We start from the raw sequence: 15713 nt of genomic DNA on the forward strand, positions 1-15713 counted from the left end.
ATAGCTGGATCCAGGGAAGGCTTATTGAGGAGGGGTCTCACCACTGCCTCTTTCAAGGCAGTGGGGAAAACCCCTTCCACCAATGAAGCATTTATAATTCCCCGGAGCCAGCCTCGTGTCACTTCCTGTGTAGCTAGTACTAACCAGGAAGGATACGGGTCCAGTAAACATGTAGTTGCATGTAACCTCCCCAGCAACCTGTCCACGTCCTCGGGAGCCACAGAATCAAACTCATCCCAAACAACTTCAACAAGACGCGTCTCCGTCATCCCACTTGGATCATCGCAATCTTGGTCCAAGCTATCCTGAAGCTGAACGATTTTATCGTATAGATAACCGTTAAACTCCTCAGCACGTCCCTGTAAGGGGTCATCCCGCCCCTCCTGATGAAGGAGGGAACGGGTCACCCGAAACAGGGCGGCCGGGCGGTTATCTGCCGATGCAATGAGGGTGGAAACGTAAGAACGTTTCGCCTCCCTCATTGCCACTAGATAGGTCTTAGTAAAAGATTTCACTAGTGTCCGACCAGCCTCGGAACGGCTAGACCTCCAGGTGCTCTCTAGGCGTCTTCTCCGGCGTTTCATCTCCCTCAGCTCCTCGGAAAACCAAGGAGCCAATTGAGATCTACGCCGGGTCAGAGGCCGCAAAGGCATGACACGGTCCAAAGCCCCAGCCGCGGCCCGTTCCCAGGCCGTAACTAGTTCTTCAGTCGTGCTGTGGGCAAGATCCTCAGGAAACGGCCCAAGCTCCGTCCGGAACCTATCAGGGTCCATCAGGCACCTGGGACGGAACCAACACATTGGCTCCGTCTCCCTGTGGTGGTGAGCAGCGGTCCGAAAGTCCAGGCGAAGGAGAAAATGGTCTGACCATGACACCGGTTCCGTCACTAAATCTCCTAATTCCAGATCATTAATCCACTGTCCAGAGATAAAAATCAGATCTAGTGTGCCTCCCCCTGTGTGTGTAGGGCCATCAATTACTTGAATCAGGTCCATGGCCGTCATGGAAGCCTGGAACTCCTGAGCCACCGTCGATGACAAGCTGGTCGATGGCAAGTTGAAATCCCCCATGACCAAAAGTCTGGGAATTTCAACTGCCACCCCGGCAAGCACCTCCAGTAGCTCAGGTAGCGCTGTAGTCACGCAGCAAGGAGCCAGGTACGCGATCAACAGACCCATCTGATTCCTATGGCCCCACTTCACAAGGAGGGATTCACAACCAGCTATCTGAGGTACAGTGGACTCCCTCGGCTCTAGGCTTTCTTTAATCACAACCACCACCACCCCACCCCTACCCTGGGCCCTCGGCTGATGGAATGCACGGAAACCCGGAGGGCACAGTTCAACTAGGGGTACACCCCCCTCTGTGCCCAACCAGGTCTCCGTAATGCCCATAAAGTCCGCGGACTTAAACTGATATGGGTTTTCTTAATATCAATCCATGTAATTCAGTAAATTCTTTAAATTTGACTCTCCAATATATGTTCAAGCCTTCTTTGTAATACTATATTTAGAATATAATTTCTTATAAAAATTCTGCAAGTTTTATAATAAAAATTCTGCAAGTTTTGTAATTTCTGATCTCTTATATTGATTCCCTTATTTTCTCGTTTATTGCAAACCTCTTAAGTTCCTTCATGTAAGTTACTTTGGCTCTCATGTGGTTATCTTTGATAGCCACAGAATCATATTTATTTTTCAAAAAGTAACTATTTTTGGCATATTAGTAATATATTTCTAGGCGTAACAGCCTGTTATTCATCCTCCATTTAAAAGGATAATGGTCCATGTATAAGACTTTCTACTTCCTTGAGAAATGGTATAAGAACTTTGGAGATCCAATAGTCAATTCTTGGAAATGTTGATGAAAATAATATAGTATCTTGCTTTTTGCTTTTGTAGTTCAACTGCTTTGTATCTAATCTGTTTTTAACTGATATTTTTTGTATTGGTTTGCACTCTTTGCCATATTCATAATTGCATTTTAAAAATTTTAATACTTTAAATTCTTATACTTCGTTTTATTTAGTGTTTTCTCTTGTATTTGTTGGGAATTTTTATTTAACACTTTTATTTGTGATGCAAATTTTTTCAACATTTGGTTAAGAATGTCTGACTCCTGATTTTTCTTCCTCTTCTCTCCTCCCTTTTTCCTCGCTTGACATCAAGGTTTTTCCACTTTTTCAATGTTATAAAAATCTTTTTCAAACACAATCTCCTATTATTGTTTTGCTGTAATCAAACAATTTATTGTATTCAATTATTCTTTTGGGATAATGGGTAATCAATGGGATGACTATTGTTTCTAACAATTTCTTCCATACCAATATTTTTTCACTTGCTTAACCCCATTAAGTTCCCTTTTCTTTAGTTGCCTTAATATCTACAAAAAAACTATTCAGAACCTGTTTCCTCTGTCCCCTTTAGCTACCCCACAAATTTTATAAAATTACATAAACTAACTCCATTGTTAAATTATGTCTAGTGACATTTAACAGTTTGTATGCTATTTGAGTCACAGTTTTTGTTAACTATTAATTGCAGAGCTGTTAAGTGTGTGTGTGTGTGTGTGTGTGTGTGTGTGTGTGTGTTGGGGGGGGACTATTGCGTTTATTGTCAAAAGAAACATTACTTTATTTGTGCCTTTGAATCAGTGCTGATTCCTGGCCTAGACAAGTACTTACAATTTCCTTGGCAAAATTTCAGAAGTGGTTTGCCATTGACTCTTTCTTAGGGCTGAAAAAAAAATGACTGGCCTAAAATCAATCAATAACTATTTTTCCTAAAGTTGGACTAGAAGTCACTAGAACAAACTAATTCTCTTATTCTTTGATTTGTTCTTCAATAAAATAAAATAAAACTCCATGGCTAATGTAAAAGACTGATCTTAACTGAGATCATGGGGCCCACAAATAAAAGACCTTTAATTAGAGAAGAATTTGTCATTTTAATTTTTAATCCAGGCCTAGACATTACCTTCTTTGAAGTAGGGGAGGGAGTGGTAGAACATGGGGTTGCAGGGATCAGCCTAGAATCTCAATGTAATCACAAGTGAACTACTGTAAATCCAATCCCTCTTGGATTGCCTTGACCCTTATTCCAAGCAGGTGCTTACCATTAGTTGAGATTTCTGGACATAAGCATTAGATCTTCAGATGTGGAATTTATCTTTCATGCCTGATATTCTACAGCAAATAGGATGTTTTGGAATAACAAGTGATTGTAGGGAGTGTCTGCCAGTTAACCTGAGCACATATTAGGCTTAGTATGATGGGAAATTTTATGCTTGCTGTTACTGTTGAAACTGTACGCAACTTTAATCCTTATGTGTAAATTATTTTTACACAGTTCTCGTCTTTGGATATGAAGAATTGTTCTAAAATATTATTAAAATGTTTCTTTTGTTCTACTTAAATTTGGAACAGAATCAGAAAATGATTACATATAAAAATCTTTTATATACTGAAAGAGGTAGTTTACAATTAAAATCTTTGCACGTATTAAAAGAAGAAAGGAAAAATTATACTTGGTTTCAATACGGGCAATTACGTGCTAGATGGAAGGAAGATCAGAAAATTGGTATAGACCAGAATGAGGAAAATTTGGTAAAGCAAATTAGAAATCAATCTCAGGAGCATATAAAGAGATTGTATAATATGTTACTTGAAATTGATTCTGAAAGGGACTTGGAAAAAGACTGTATGATAAAGTGGGTATAAAATTTTCAGGAGCCAATATTATTGGATACTTAGGAAAATATTTGGGTTAGAAATGTTAAAGATATGCAGGCACAGAACTTAAGGGAAAATTTTTATAAAATGTTTTATAGATGGCATTTAGATCCCAAGAAACTATCGTGTATGTATCCAGATATGCAAGCAAAATGTTGGAGATGTAATTGTGATGACGCTACATATTTCCATATTTGGTGGACTTGTAAGAATATTAAGGCTTTTTGGATAAAAATTTGGTGGATTTTACAAAATGTTTTGAAAAAGAAGATAAAGTTCCTGCCGCAATTTTTTCTGCTGGGAATTATTACAGACTCTACAGTAATTGAGACCAAACTGATTTTAAATCTAGTAACAGTAGCAAGATTACTGATAGGACAGTATTGGAAGAAAAAAAAAGTATCTACAATAGAAGAATGGATATTGAAAGTTATCAATCTGGCTGAGATGGCAAAAATCTCAGCCTTTCTGAAAGACAATACAGAAGAAAGATATTTAAACGAATGGAAAAAATGGATTGACTATATTCAAAGCAGATATCAGACTAAGAGTTATCAGACTACCTTTGAATGATTAGGATATATTATTTCTGATTGTTTTGGGGGAGGTTAGGATTTGAAGAGAATTGTAGGAGTATAATTGAGTTAGGAGGGAAAATTTTTTAGCATATGTTTATTTTTAACTATACCTTATGTTTGTTCCGGGAAGTGGGAGGGGAGGGGGAAGTGGAGGGTTGTGAAGGGAGGGGGAAGGGGGGGAAACTTTGTAAAACTTTTTCAATAAAAAAAAAAATAGAAAAACATGGATGATTTATATTGCAGTCTTCTATTACAGGAAAACTTTTACTGATATCAGAATCATAATTAACTTTTGTCTTTCTTATCCCACCACCAAATAGAGTGATCTTTCAAACTAGGCTTATTATTTTTTAAAAAGTGATATATTAATGAATTCTGTTATTATAATCTAAACCTCCAGAAAATTGCCAAATAGTATATAATAGACAGGATAATTCTAAAGCAACTACAATAAATGAGAATATCTAATTAGAGAATGCAAAAAAAGAGGGGAGAGAGATAGGGAGGAGGAAGAGAGAGGGAGGGAGAAAGAGAAAAATGTTTCAGCTGCTAACAGCCTCAAGATTCAGTTGTGATTAAACAAACTTTGTTATATTGACAGTTATCTATTTTCACAGATCCTGAAATAAAATTACTGCTAGGTATTGAAAACACTACAAGAATAAAAAGAATATCACAATTCTCTCCAAATTCAGCAGTATATAAAAAAAATATACCACTTAATCCCAACCAATTGCTTTTTAAGACAAGGAAAAGGGCATTACCTGATATTCAGCATAATTTTTTAAACCAATATTCAGGAAAGGTTTGAAGGCCTCCATGTACTTGAGAAACTCCCCTCCTAACACTGAACAAAATTAAAAATTAAAAAATGTGATATATCTAAAATTAAGAAGTTAATATTCATAGTCTAGATGAATTTGTCGCGCTCAAAACTCTAGGGATCTTAATTCACCTATACATTTCCCCATAAATAACACCCACCCCAAAAACAAGCCCTAACCTGATTTTCTGTGTTGGGCCCAATATAATCCTTATTCCAAAAATAACCTGGGGGGGGTGTGGGCATGAGAGGCAGCTAGCATGAGGGCCCAACGGTGTCTGGCAGTAGCCATAGCCCACTGGCCCCTTGGCGCAGCGCAAAGACAGAAAAGCTGAGCATGGAGGCAGAGGCGGGGGGAAGTCAGGTGATCCGGACATGCTGCATGGCTGCCTATCTCATGGGAGGCTTTTGTGTTGGCATCAGCAGCAGCATAAGAGATGGAGGAGGCAGGTGCTCCCAATGTCCTACATGGGTTCCTCTTCAGCATGGCCACAGGCAAGCCGAGAGATGGTGGGATGGAGTGGGCAATGCCTCCACATGGCATTGCTGTGCACTTTTCATCCAGAGGAAGATGAAGCTTCGTGTTCTTGCAAAGGGGATGCTTTAAAACGGAGCTAATTACTCTGTTTCAAAGCATTCCCTCTGAAAGCACATAAAGCTTTATCTCCCCTGGGCGAAAAGTGTTTGGGCAGCTATCTCTGGCACCATCCTCACCATCCCACTGTCTGATGCCTGAGTCTCTTGGCATGCCCTGACCTCCACCCACCCTGACAGGAGGACGAACAGCCCCCACAAGACCAGCAGCAGCATGGGCAGCCATTTGGTGGCTAGCATGGCACAGCAGGCAAGGACGGTAGAGGCGGGGCATGCGGAGACCTTGGCCAGTTGCAGCTGCAGGGAAGCAGACAGTGGGATGGAGAGGGTGGAGCCAGCGCCCACTTCCATTGGCTCCCGTGCTCACCACCTCCTGCACTCAAAAAACCCAAACAACCCCCCCCATCTCCCTGAAAATAAGCTTGAGTGCTTATTTACAAGCCTAAAAGAAAATAAGACCAGGTCTTATTTTTGGGGAAACATGCTATTTACCAGTCAAAAACCAAATGCTACAATCAAGTTTTGAAAGTGACCTCCCAGCTAAGCCCACTACACTTTCTTATTCTAAACACTGTAAAGAAATTGGAGCAAGCTAATATTTCTTCTGCCTATACAGTATGTCACAGAAGTGAGTACACCCGCCACATTTTGTAAATAAAGTATATCTTTTCATGTGACAACACTGAAGAAATGACACTTGGCTACAATGTAAAGTAGTAAGTATATACAACTTGTATAACAGTGTAAATGTGCTGTTCCCTCAAAATAATGCAACACACAGCCATTAATGTCTAAACTGCTGGCAACAAAAGTGAGTACACCCCTAAGTGATAATGTCCAAATGGAGTCCAAGTAGCCGTTTCCCTCCCTGGTGTCATGTGACTTATTAGTGATACAAGGTCTCATGTGTGAAGGGGGAGCAGATGTTTAAATTTGGTGTTATCGCTCTCTCATACTGGTCACTGGAGGTTCAACACGGCACCTCATGGCAATGAACTCTGAAGATCTGAAAAAACAAATTGTTGCTCTACATAAAGATGGCCTAGGCTATAAGAAGATTGCCAAGAGTCTGAAACTGAGCTGCAGCATAGTGGCCAAGACCATACAGCGGTTTAAAAGGACAGGTTCCACTCAGAACAGGCCTTGCTATGGTCGACCAAAGAAGCTGAGTAAACCGGTTCAGATTTCACCACTGCTAAAACACTTTACATAACATTATGAACATTTGTAAGTACCGTGTTTCCCTGAAAATAAGACCAGGTCTTATTTTCTTTTGACCTCCAAAATAAGAGCTAGGCCTTATTTTCGGGGAGACCTTATTTCCCACCCGTGTACCGGTATGTGTGGGGGAAAGCGGCCCCTTGTGACACCTTCCTGAAGGATTGGAAGGCCATCCCATCATCCACAAAACAGTTAATTTGTAGGTGCCACTCAGGTCGCCACCTCTAGCAAGCACGGTTGATTTTGCTGGTAATTACCCAAGTGATGCGTCCCATATGCCCTCCTTACCTAATGGTGACTGTCACAGCAGGCAATTCCATCCACGGAACAGCTGCTCTGGCCACTTTCTCCAGCAAGTGCAGTCGCTTTGGCCAGCGATTGAGGTCACAAAAGCAGGAGGGCAAGCTATGCCCGCACTGGCATTCCAAAGGGTATTGTAGCAGCAGCTATCCACAATTTTTTTATCATTATTATGTCCCAACTCACGTGGCCAGTATGGTGCTAAAAGTTAACAATTCAGAAATGTCACCATAGCTGCGGAGGTCTCCTTGTGCAACGCTCTGCTGCAGCTTCAGAATAAACCTGTCTTCCCTGCACAGGATTGCAAGACTCCGAAACCATGGAAGGAGCCTTTTTCAATGTGCATCTGTGAAGGGCTGCTCTTTGAAAGAACAATCTGCAGGGGTGTGTGTGGGGAAAGATTTTCCGGCACGTCGTCCTTTCCTCTCCAGCTATGGTAATATTTCTGAAATGTTAACTTTTAACATAGTACTGGGCCACGTGGGACATGATGAAATAATGGTAAAGTATTGTGGATAGCTGCTGCTACAGTACCGTTTGGAAAGGAAGCGCGAGGGGCACATCTCCTGCTGCAGAAGTGGCCCACCAGAGGAGCACTTTTGGGAGAGGAGGCAAAGGGGAAGCAATCAGCTTTACCTCGACCCTTGCCCTCAGCCCCACTTCGCTCTCTAAGGGTCTCTCCCAGAACCAAGTGCTGGCGGAGCTCAACCAGAGAAGTGGCACACAGACTTTCACAAGCAAAGTTAAGACTGAGAGGAGCCAGGGCGGCGGCAGGGGAAGTCCAGTGCCACCCCAGTGCTCTTTCCACAGAAATGGAGTTATGGGAGGTGAAATGGCAACTCCAAGCAGGGTGGGTATGTCAGTATGTGTATAAAAAGCACAAAGCAAAGAAGTCAGCAGCTGCAGATTAAGCAGCTTTGTGAAACTTCATGCCTACACACAAAGTTTGGGGAGGGAGGGGGGCAGAGGTATTCCCCTCTCTTAGCAGTGTTTTGCTTGAAAATATTTGAGAATCCAATGAGAGAGAAGGGGTACGGATTTCCATGCCTTCCTTTATGGGAGGTTGCTTCGCACCTGGGACATCAGAAGGAGCCTTGTAAGATACCACAGTAGCCCGCAGAGACAGACACAGCGAAGTTAATGGAAGATGGTCTCTCTAAGTCTGGCCCACAAAACGCTCATCAATCAGACGCTTCGCTGGAGAAACCACCCTGCACCAGCCCAGGCTTCCTAAATCTCTTGCTCCCCCGATTGTTCCCCTCAATGAAGAAAGCCCAATCTGATGCAAACATTGCCTCCAGCCACCTATTCGTCGTGGTAAAAATCCTCTTTGAAAAGATGATCTGCAGAGGTGAGGGGCGGAGGATTTCCTGCACATCGTCCTTTCAAAGAGGAGACCTGCACAGATGCACATCCAAAAACCCTCCCACCATGGCTTTAATGCCTCCAGTCTTGCAATCCTGTGCAGGGAAGACAGGTTTGCTCCAGAACTGCGACACAGTGTTGCACAAGGTGCCCTCTGCAGCTATGGTAACATTTCATTTACTGGAGAAGGCGTCTGGAGTGGCACCTGCAAGGCAGCTGTTCTGTGGACAGAATTGGCTGCTGCAACCGTCAACATTAGATAAGGAGGGCACGAAGCGCATGGAGTGTGTTGTTTGGCCTCCTGCTGCTTTTGCAGCCACAATCGGCGGCAAAAGAGGCCGCGCCTGCTGGAGGTGGCGGCTGGAGTGGCACCCATGAGGTAGCTTTTCTGTGGATGGAATTGCCTACTGCAACTGTCATCGTTAGGTAAGGAGGATGCAAGCTGCATGGAGCGCATTGCTTGGCCTGCTGCTTTTGCGGCTGCAAAAGCACTTGCACTGGGAGGCCTCCGCAGGTAACATTGAGTTTACCCCTCTTGCTCCAGCAAGAGTGGGGCAAGCTGGGCAGAGGCCAGGGAATATGAGTGCGAATGATGAAGGGGTAATCTCCCCTTCCCTCCTCCATGCTCCTGAAGGGCTACCACAGAGCTTGCACAGGCAGGACAGGAGCTGGAAAGAGTGTGCCAGAAACATCACCAGGCACCGGGAGAGACAGAATGAGAGGCAGCTTCCGGCCCTCGCTGGCTCAGCTGATCTACGGGCCCTGATTAAGTGGCCAAGCAGCCATGAGGTGACCGGAGAAGAGAAGGACTGCCTCCTGTGCTGCCATGCCCACCCACTTCATTATGGCTTATTTTTGGGGTAGGCCCACCCCAAAAAATCGAATAATTTACTTTTGGGGTAGATCGTATTTTTGGACCAACACAATATTATCTGTTCATAATCAAAATAAAACTTTTAGTCTGTTCTATAATACCACCTCACTATATTTTTCACTATCTGTATTGAAATCTAATCATTAAACATTCTTATAATTTTGTGATATCATCTGATGACCCTCATCCAATCCTTAGCCCACAAATCTTTTGACATTTGTTATGTCAAGACCAATATATAAATTCTAAATATATAGAATAATCCCAATTGTAACATAAAACTAGAATGTGGATAACACTTTCACACTTATGTATTCAGAGAGTCTTCAATGTTTTAAAAAAATCCCTTTGACTAACAGAGGAAAGCATTTGAGTCCTTCGGGAGAAGGGTGGTATAAAAATCTAATTAATAATAATAATAATAATAATAATAATAATAATAATAATAATAATAATAATAATAATAATAATAATAATAATTTACCTTCAACCAGAGTACTAACAGCCATGAGGGCATCCTCTTGGACACCTCCTGATCCTGCTGTACTTTGGAACATTCTCAGAAGGGATGCCATCACCACATCTGAAATCTGCAAAGCATCCTGATGCTGGACTTTGCGAAGGACATTCTGTTTAATGAAAGTTAAAATGAAAATTTATCTGGAAGTTTTTTTCTATTCCCCCCACTTCACTTTTAATTACGTTTTTGTCTTATCTTGTGAATAGGTATGAATTGTGCAACTGGAAAAAACTATAAGCAATTATTTAGTAATAACTATCTCTTACCTGGATATTCTCCTATAGATGCTCATTTAGTCTAGACATAGGTATTAAGTTCTTAATAACTACCAAAATCCAATGGAACAATGATAGTTAACTTTAGCTGAGCATCTGCTAAAGGCTGAATTTACCTGCGCAATAGTTCATAACTTTTCTTGCTAAAGTGGTGAAGAGTTCCACCTCTTTCTTTGACATACTAGTTCTGGGACCAATTGGTGAGAGATATATATCCAAATTAATTCTTGCTTTAACAATGCACCAATGTATTACTTTCTTTTTCTATGTACTATTGATTTTCACAAATTGCAAAGAAAAAATAAAATTTGAACCAATAGGGCCTTTAATCTGTAAAAAGTTCAATACAGATTTGTTTTCTAAATATTACTTATAGTTCTTATACTGAATGCTTTAGAGTGTAGAGCTGTAAATACCTTTACAATCAGGTAATAAATGTTAAGTTTTTACCTGCAATGTAGCACAAAGTAAAGACTGAAGATCATTAAACTGGATTCTGTCACTTGTGCTCTGGATATGAGACTGGAGATAAAATAAAGTTTAGTATTTGATATGTTCTTTAAAACTTTTATCTCTATGAAGATATGACATATATTTAAAATTTAGTTGATTGGGAATAATGAGACTTACAGCCAGAACAAATTCTAACCATAAGTGTGCATTTGAATGAGGATATTCATTGGCCAGCTTTCAAACTAAGAGATTTAAAAACTTGCAGTTTAATTAGAATCTAACGGTGATCACCAGATCATAGGCGATGGAATTCCACGCAATGGAAAACCCCAGTATGCGTAATATTGTCTCTCATCCAATCCTTAACCCACAAATATCTTCAAAAATCAATATTTTAATTTCAATCTTGACTCAGTCAATTGTTTTCACACGAATCATAGAAAGCATGCAAAACATCCATGAAACAAAATATAAAATATACAACTCCTCAAGTTAAGCTCTCCTGTTCTAGAAATCACCCATTTGGGCTAATACTATCACATTTTTCAGGCATCCAAACTAACCTCCATTTGGAGCACTTGTTGGAGCCGTTCCATGATAACTAAAGTTGTCTTCTGAACAGCAGGATAACAGTCTTTGGCGCTATTTTTCACAATTTCCATCAGAGCTTCATATGCAGCACTCCTTAAGTTGTTCTGATGTCCATCAGGTCTAAAACAAAATAGAAACAGGTATTGCAAGAGTACATTAGTACAGACACAATGAAATGCCAATGAACTATCCAAAAGGCTATCTATTGAAGTAGTACATCAATGGAAGGCAGGGTAAAATATTCCATTTGGTTTTGGGGGGTGGGATTAAGGCTGGAGGAGAGAGAGGGGAAAAATGTGTGTTTTTAAAAACCTGTCATTAGGAGTGAATAGGGGCAAGATGTTTCCATCACTCTCAACTTCTAGTAGTGGCCCAACACAAATCCTAGTATCTGTCTATGCTACTGGGACAGTCATTAGTTCATTTGCTATTGGGGCAGTCATTAAATGCTATGCTGGTTCTGAGGCCACGATAGCACATTATACATAATTCAAGATGGCCAACCACAAAAAAGATAAGTACTGCTTTCTGTGACATAAACACTACTTGTAACTTCTTTGGTACGAGAAAGTTAATCGATGGATCATAATGCAATATTGTCACTGAATAATTTTTCTTCAGGAAGATTAACAGATATAAAATGCACACTGCACATGTACATGCATTTTTACAATTATTGTATAAGATCATTTTGGGTTGTCTGTGAAATATACAGAACTAAGTATTTTGCTCTTTTGTTAGCTCAAGTCTATTATGACTTGAACAGGCAGATTATAAAAACTAGTCTTAACTGCTATTTACTATTTTAATTTTTAATATGTTTCAAAAGATACCCCTAAGTCAATTTTCTATAGATCAAACACAGATAGTACTGATTGCAGTTCCACTAGTTTTGGGATCCCATGATGAAAACTGGTGTGTGTGTGTGTGTGTGTGTGTGTGCTAATTGTTTATTTATTGTATTATATGTAAATGACAAAACAGTCAAGAATATTTTGGTTAGGTTCTATTGGAACACAAATCACACAAAATGTTCTACCAGAATGTACTGAATGGGCTATTTAATTTCACCTCAGAACAAAATGGTTTTTTGGTTTTTTTTGTTCAGAATCACTTCTATTTCATTATCATGCCATTAGAAAAAAAGTCATCCTTCCAAACCTGGGTCTCATCAAAGCATTGCATTTCCCATGTCTCTTGATATTTATTTGGTCATTATGGAATAAAATATATTGAACTGATTTTAAATCACATAGGGGGAGTGGATATCGCTATTTAAGAAAACTTTAGAAAAAGTCTCAAAGGTGCTTTTTAAAGAGGCAACTGTACTTTGTTTTTATTCAAGAAGCTTCTTCAGCTCTGACTGGATGGTGGCAAATGGAAGGATTTATATTACTTGCGGACAGCTGGTCATTTGCATTCTTTTAGAAAGTCGCTGAGGAAACATGTGGATTTGTCTGTGTCCTCAGGGTCACTGAAGCACTGTGGACAACGATTAACCTTGATGACAGATAATCTCCATAGACATTTAGGACTTTGGGATGAATACCCTTCAAATAGTGCAGGAATATGAAGAGAATTCCAGAAAAATTGCAGACTACAAGGAACCATTTGCACTTCAGTTTGAGATGTAGACAACACAGACACACCCCTTACAGCCTGCCCCTGTGTTCAACAGTGAAGAGGCACGGGGCAGAAAACTTCCTACAAAAAGCACAGCTCCACAACATAGTCCTTTCAAAGTTCCAAGAAGGCTCCACATCCATTTGCACTATTCAAGTGATCCAGAGGACACAGACAAACCCCCAAGTGGCCTCAATGACTCTCTAAAAAAATGCAAATGACCAGCTGTCCCTAAATATAAATCCTTCCATTCCCCACCTTCCAGTCAGAGCTGAGAATTGGATGAGAAACAAAATGTCTTCAAAGAAAAACAAAAAAGTCTAGTTGCCGCTTGAAAAAGCATCTTTGGGACAACCATGATCTGGATGACTAAGAATCTCCATAGACATTTGCAAAAAGTCCAATTTTTTGTTCGGCGGACACAAGAAATTTGTGCCTATTGTTTCAGAGTGATGAATTTTATGCTACAGCATTCCAATGTATTCAAACTAACTGCTACATGGAAGTCTAATCACACACCCAACATAGTAGTTCAATACTTTATAAGACACTGGGTGTTAAGATTAGATCTAGAATATGAATAATAATCTACAGCTAAACAATTAACAGTACAGGTAGTCCTTGGATTTTGACAGAAATTGCCATTATTAAGTGAGATGATCATAAAGTGCAATGTGTTGCTTAATAGAGCAGTTATGGCAGTTTCAGTTGCCACTGTTAAGTGAGGATTGCGCAGATTGCTAAGTGAGCACCTTATATAATCATGAACCAAGCACAGGACAGACATGCTTACTTTAATGGTGATCGAAGGACATTGTGAAGGTTAGGGTAAAAGTTATTTTCTTACTACTGTCGTAAGTTTGAATGCTGAAGAAAAATTTCGTAGGTGTAGGCTACTTGTACAGTAATTGCATTTGAAAAAACTTGAAAGCTAGCACTGAATTAGAATAATAAAATCACATTAAATTATGTAAAAAAAGTTTATCTATAAACATTGCAGAATTGCTTGCAAAATGTCTAATAGTGATGAAATAAGAGTATTCTCCAAGGGCTGTTAGCTTATAGAAAGTTAGTTCTTGTTGCAATAACCAGGTATGTATAAATTTACAATCTGTAAGCATTAAGTAGTAATAAAACAAAATTCTCCTGACCAGAGCATGAACATAGTAAGTCAGGAAATATGTCAAGCAAATAAATAGTTTAATTAGGTCAAGTAATTTACATAAGATATCTATTCAATAGAGATTTAAATAATTCTACATTGTTGAAGGGATCGATATGGTAGTTTTTTTAAAACTGTCCTGGTATTTTGTAAATGAGTTCTAAAACCTTCCACCACAGGTCATACCCTAGATTCAACAGCATATACATCCTTTTCCCCCACAAAACCAAAGCTCAGTCAGAAACTTTAAGTGCTTTGATGCATATTACTGAAAGGTAGAGAGGGTGGGGAGAAACCAATGAAGTCTTAAGGCTTTATTTTTGATTTTGGAAAAAAACCATGAAATCTAGGCAAAATAAAAAGCCTACTACTTATTTTATTCTAAACTGCTCTCCCAGTTTTAACCTGAGGTAGTCACTGGAGTTCATAATAAAAAAAAAGGACAAATTATATGATAGATCATTTTTAGATATAGACAATATTTTAAACTGAAATATAAAAGGAGATAAAAGAAGATAGAAAGCTTGCTTAAAACGTGCTGAATTGTTTTAATATTACATAGCTCAATGCTCCATTTTGTTGTGAAATTTTGTGAAAAATCAGCTAGATTTGTTGCAAAATTTAGTCAAGTGATTAAATGCAGATCTTTTCAATCTGCTTATATTTTATTGTTCCATATGCTTGATCTGGAGGAAGAAATTCTGTCCGTTCTATATTCTATCAAAACAGGATCATAATCCTGCAACCTAAGTAAATTGTGTGTGTTAAATAAACTTGCTTGGTTTTTTCCTATTTTCTCTTATATATAATTTGCGCTGCTTCTTTTGTTAATGGCTTAGAATTTCCAAGTAAATTCCAGAATTCTTTATCTCTACTGTATTGTTTTAGTGGATATTATTCATACACATTATGGCTTGTGCCAAAAGCTGCATGTCTGTAGCTTTTCTGCAATTTTGTGGAATTATAGTACATGTAAAGAATTCCCAATAATTACAAAATCAACCTAGTAATAACCTTACCCTTCAGAAGTTGTTGAGATTTTATAAAATGAAACTCTTGAGTATTTCCTGAAGTTCACTGGTCAGAGACATGGTCGAATGGATAAAGTTTAAGTTACCTGTCTGTGGTCTCTAAAAGTTTTTGAACAATTAATTCAAAGGATGAGGATAAGCAGTATGTTGCAGGCTCTTCTTGATCGTCAGTTACATCAGCAGCTTCATAAGCAGCTTCTGCCAAACTAGAGAAAGCCTGAAAGATATTAGGTGTCAGTAATTTAGAAGTTGACAATTTTCAGAAGTTTCCTATTTTGGTACGTTACTGTTTTCAACCTAAGAAATTAATTTCTTAATGTTGACTCTAACCTTGCATCTTTCTTTAACATCTTCCTGCTCCATTATTTGATAATTAAGAAATCAAACAATAGGCCCAATCACCATTTTTGCCTTAGCACCACTGTTTTATCTGCATCTTTATACATAGTATTCTCAACTTATGACCATTCAAATAACAACCATTTGAAGTTATGATGATGCTGAAAAAAGTAGCTTATGACTATTGTAGTATGCCTCATGGTCAAACGATAAAAATTTACACACTTGGCAACC

The 15713-nt window shown here is 39.4% G+C and overlaps 1 protein-coding gene across 4 annotated transcripts in view; it reads right to left on the minus strand.

Annotated features, from left to right (window-relative positions):
• Positions 1–15713, minus strand: part of KPNB1 (karyopherin subunit beta 1) — a 94557-nt gene that overhangs the window by 42427 nt on the left and 36417 nt on the right. For all 4 annotated transcript variants that reach the window (XR_009155057.1, XR_009155056.1, XM_058182856.1 and 1 more), the window contains exons 12-16: positions 15227–15357; positions 11297–11444; positions 10731–10802; positions 9970–10114; positions 5073–5155 (exon numbers count right to left, since the gene is read on the minus strand). Coding sequence is in view for 2 of the 4 variants with exons in the window: in XM_058182856.1 (XP_058038839.1) it covers positions 5073–5155; positions 9970–10114; positions 10731–10802; positions 11297–11444; positions 15227–15357 (579 nt within the window). In the remaining 2 variants the exon portion in view is untranslated. The remainder of the gene's footprint in view (positions 1–5072; positions 5156–9969; positions 10115–10730; positions 10803–11296; positions 11445–15226; positions 15358–15713) is intronic.

The sequence above is a fragment of the Ahaetulla prasina genome, chromosome 4 (genome assembly GCF_028640845.1).
Source record: "Ahaetulla prasina isolate Xishuangbanna chromosome 4, ASM2864084v1, whole genome shotgun sequence".
In the NCBI taxonomy this organism is placed as follows: domain Eukaryota; kingdom Metazoa; phylum Chordata; class Lepidosauria; order Squamata; family Colubridae; genus Ahaetulla; species Ahaetulla prasina.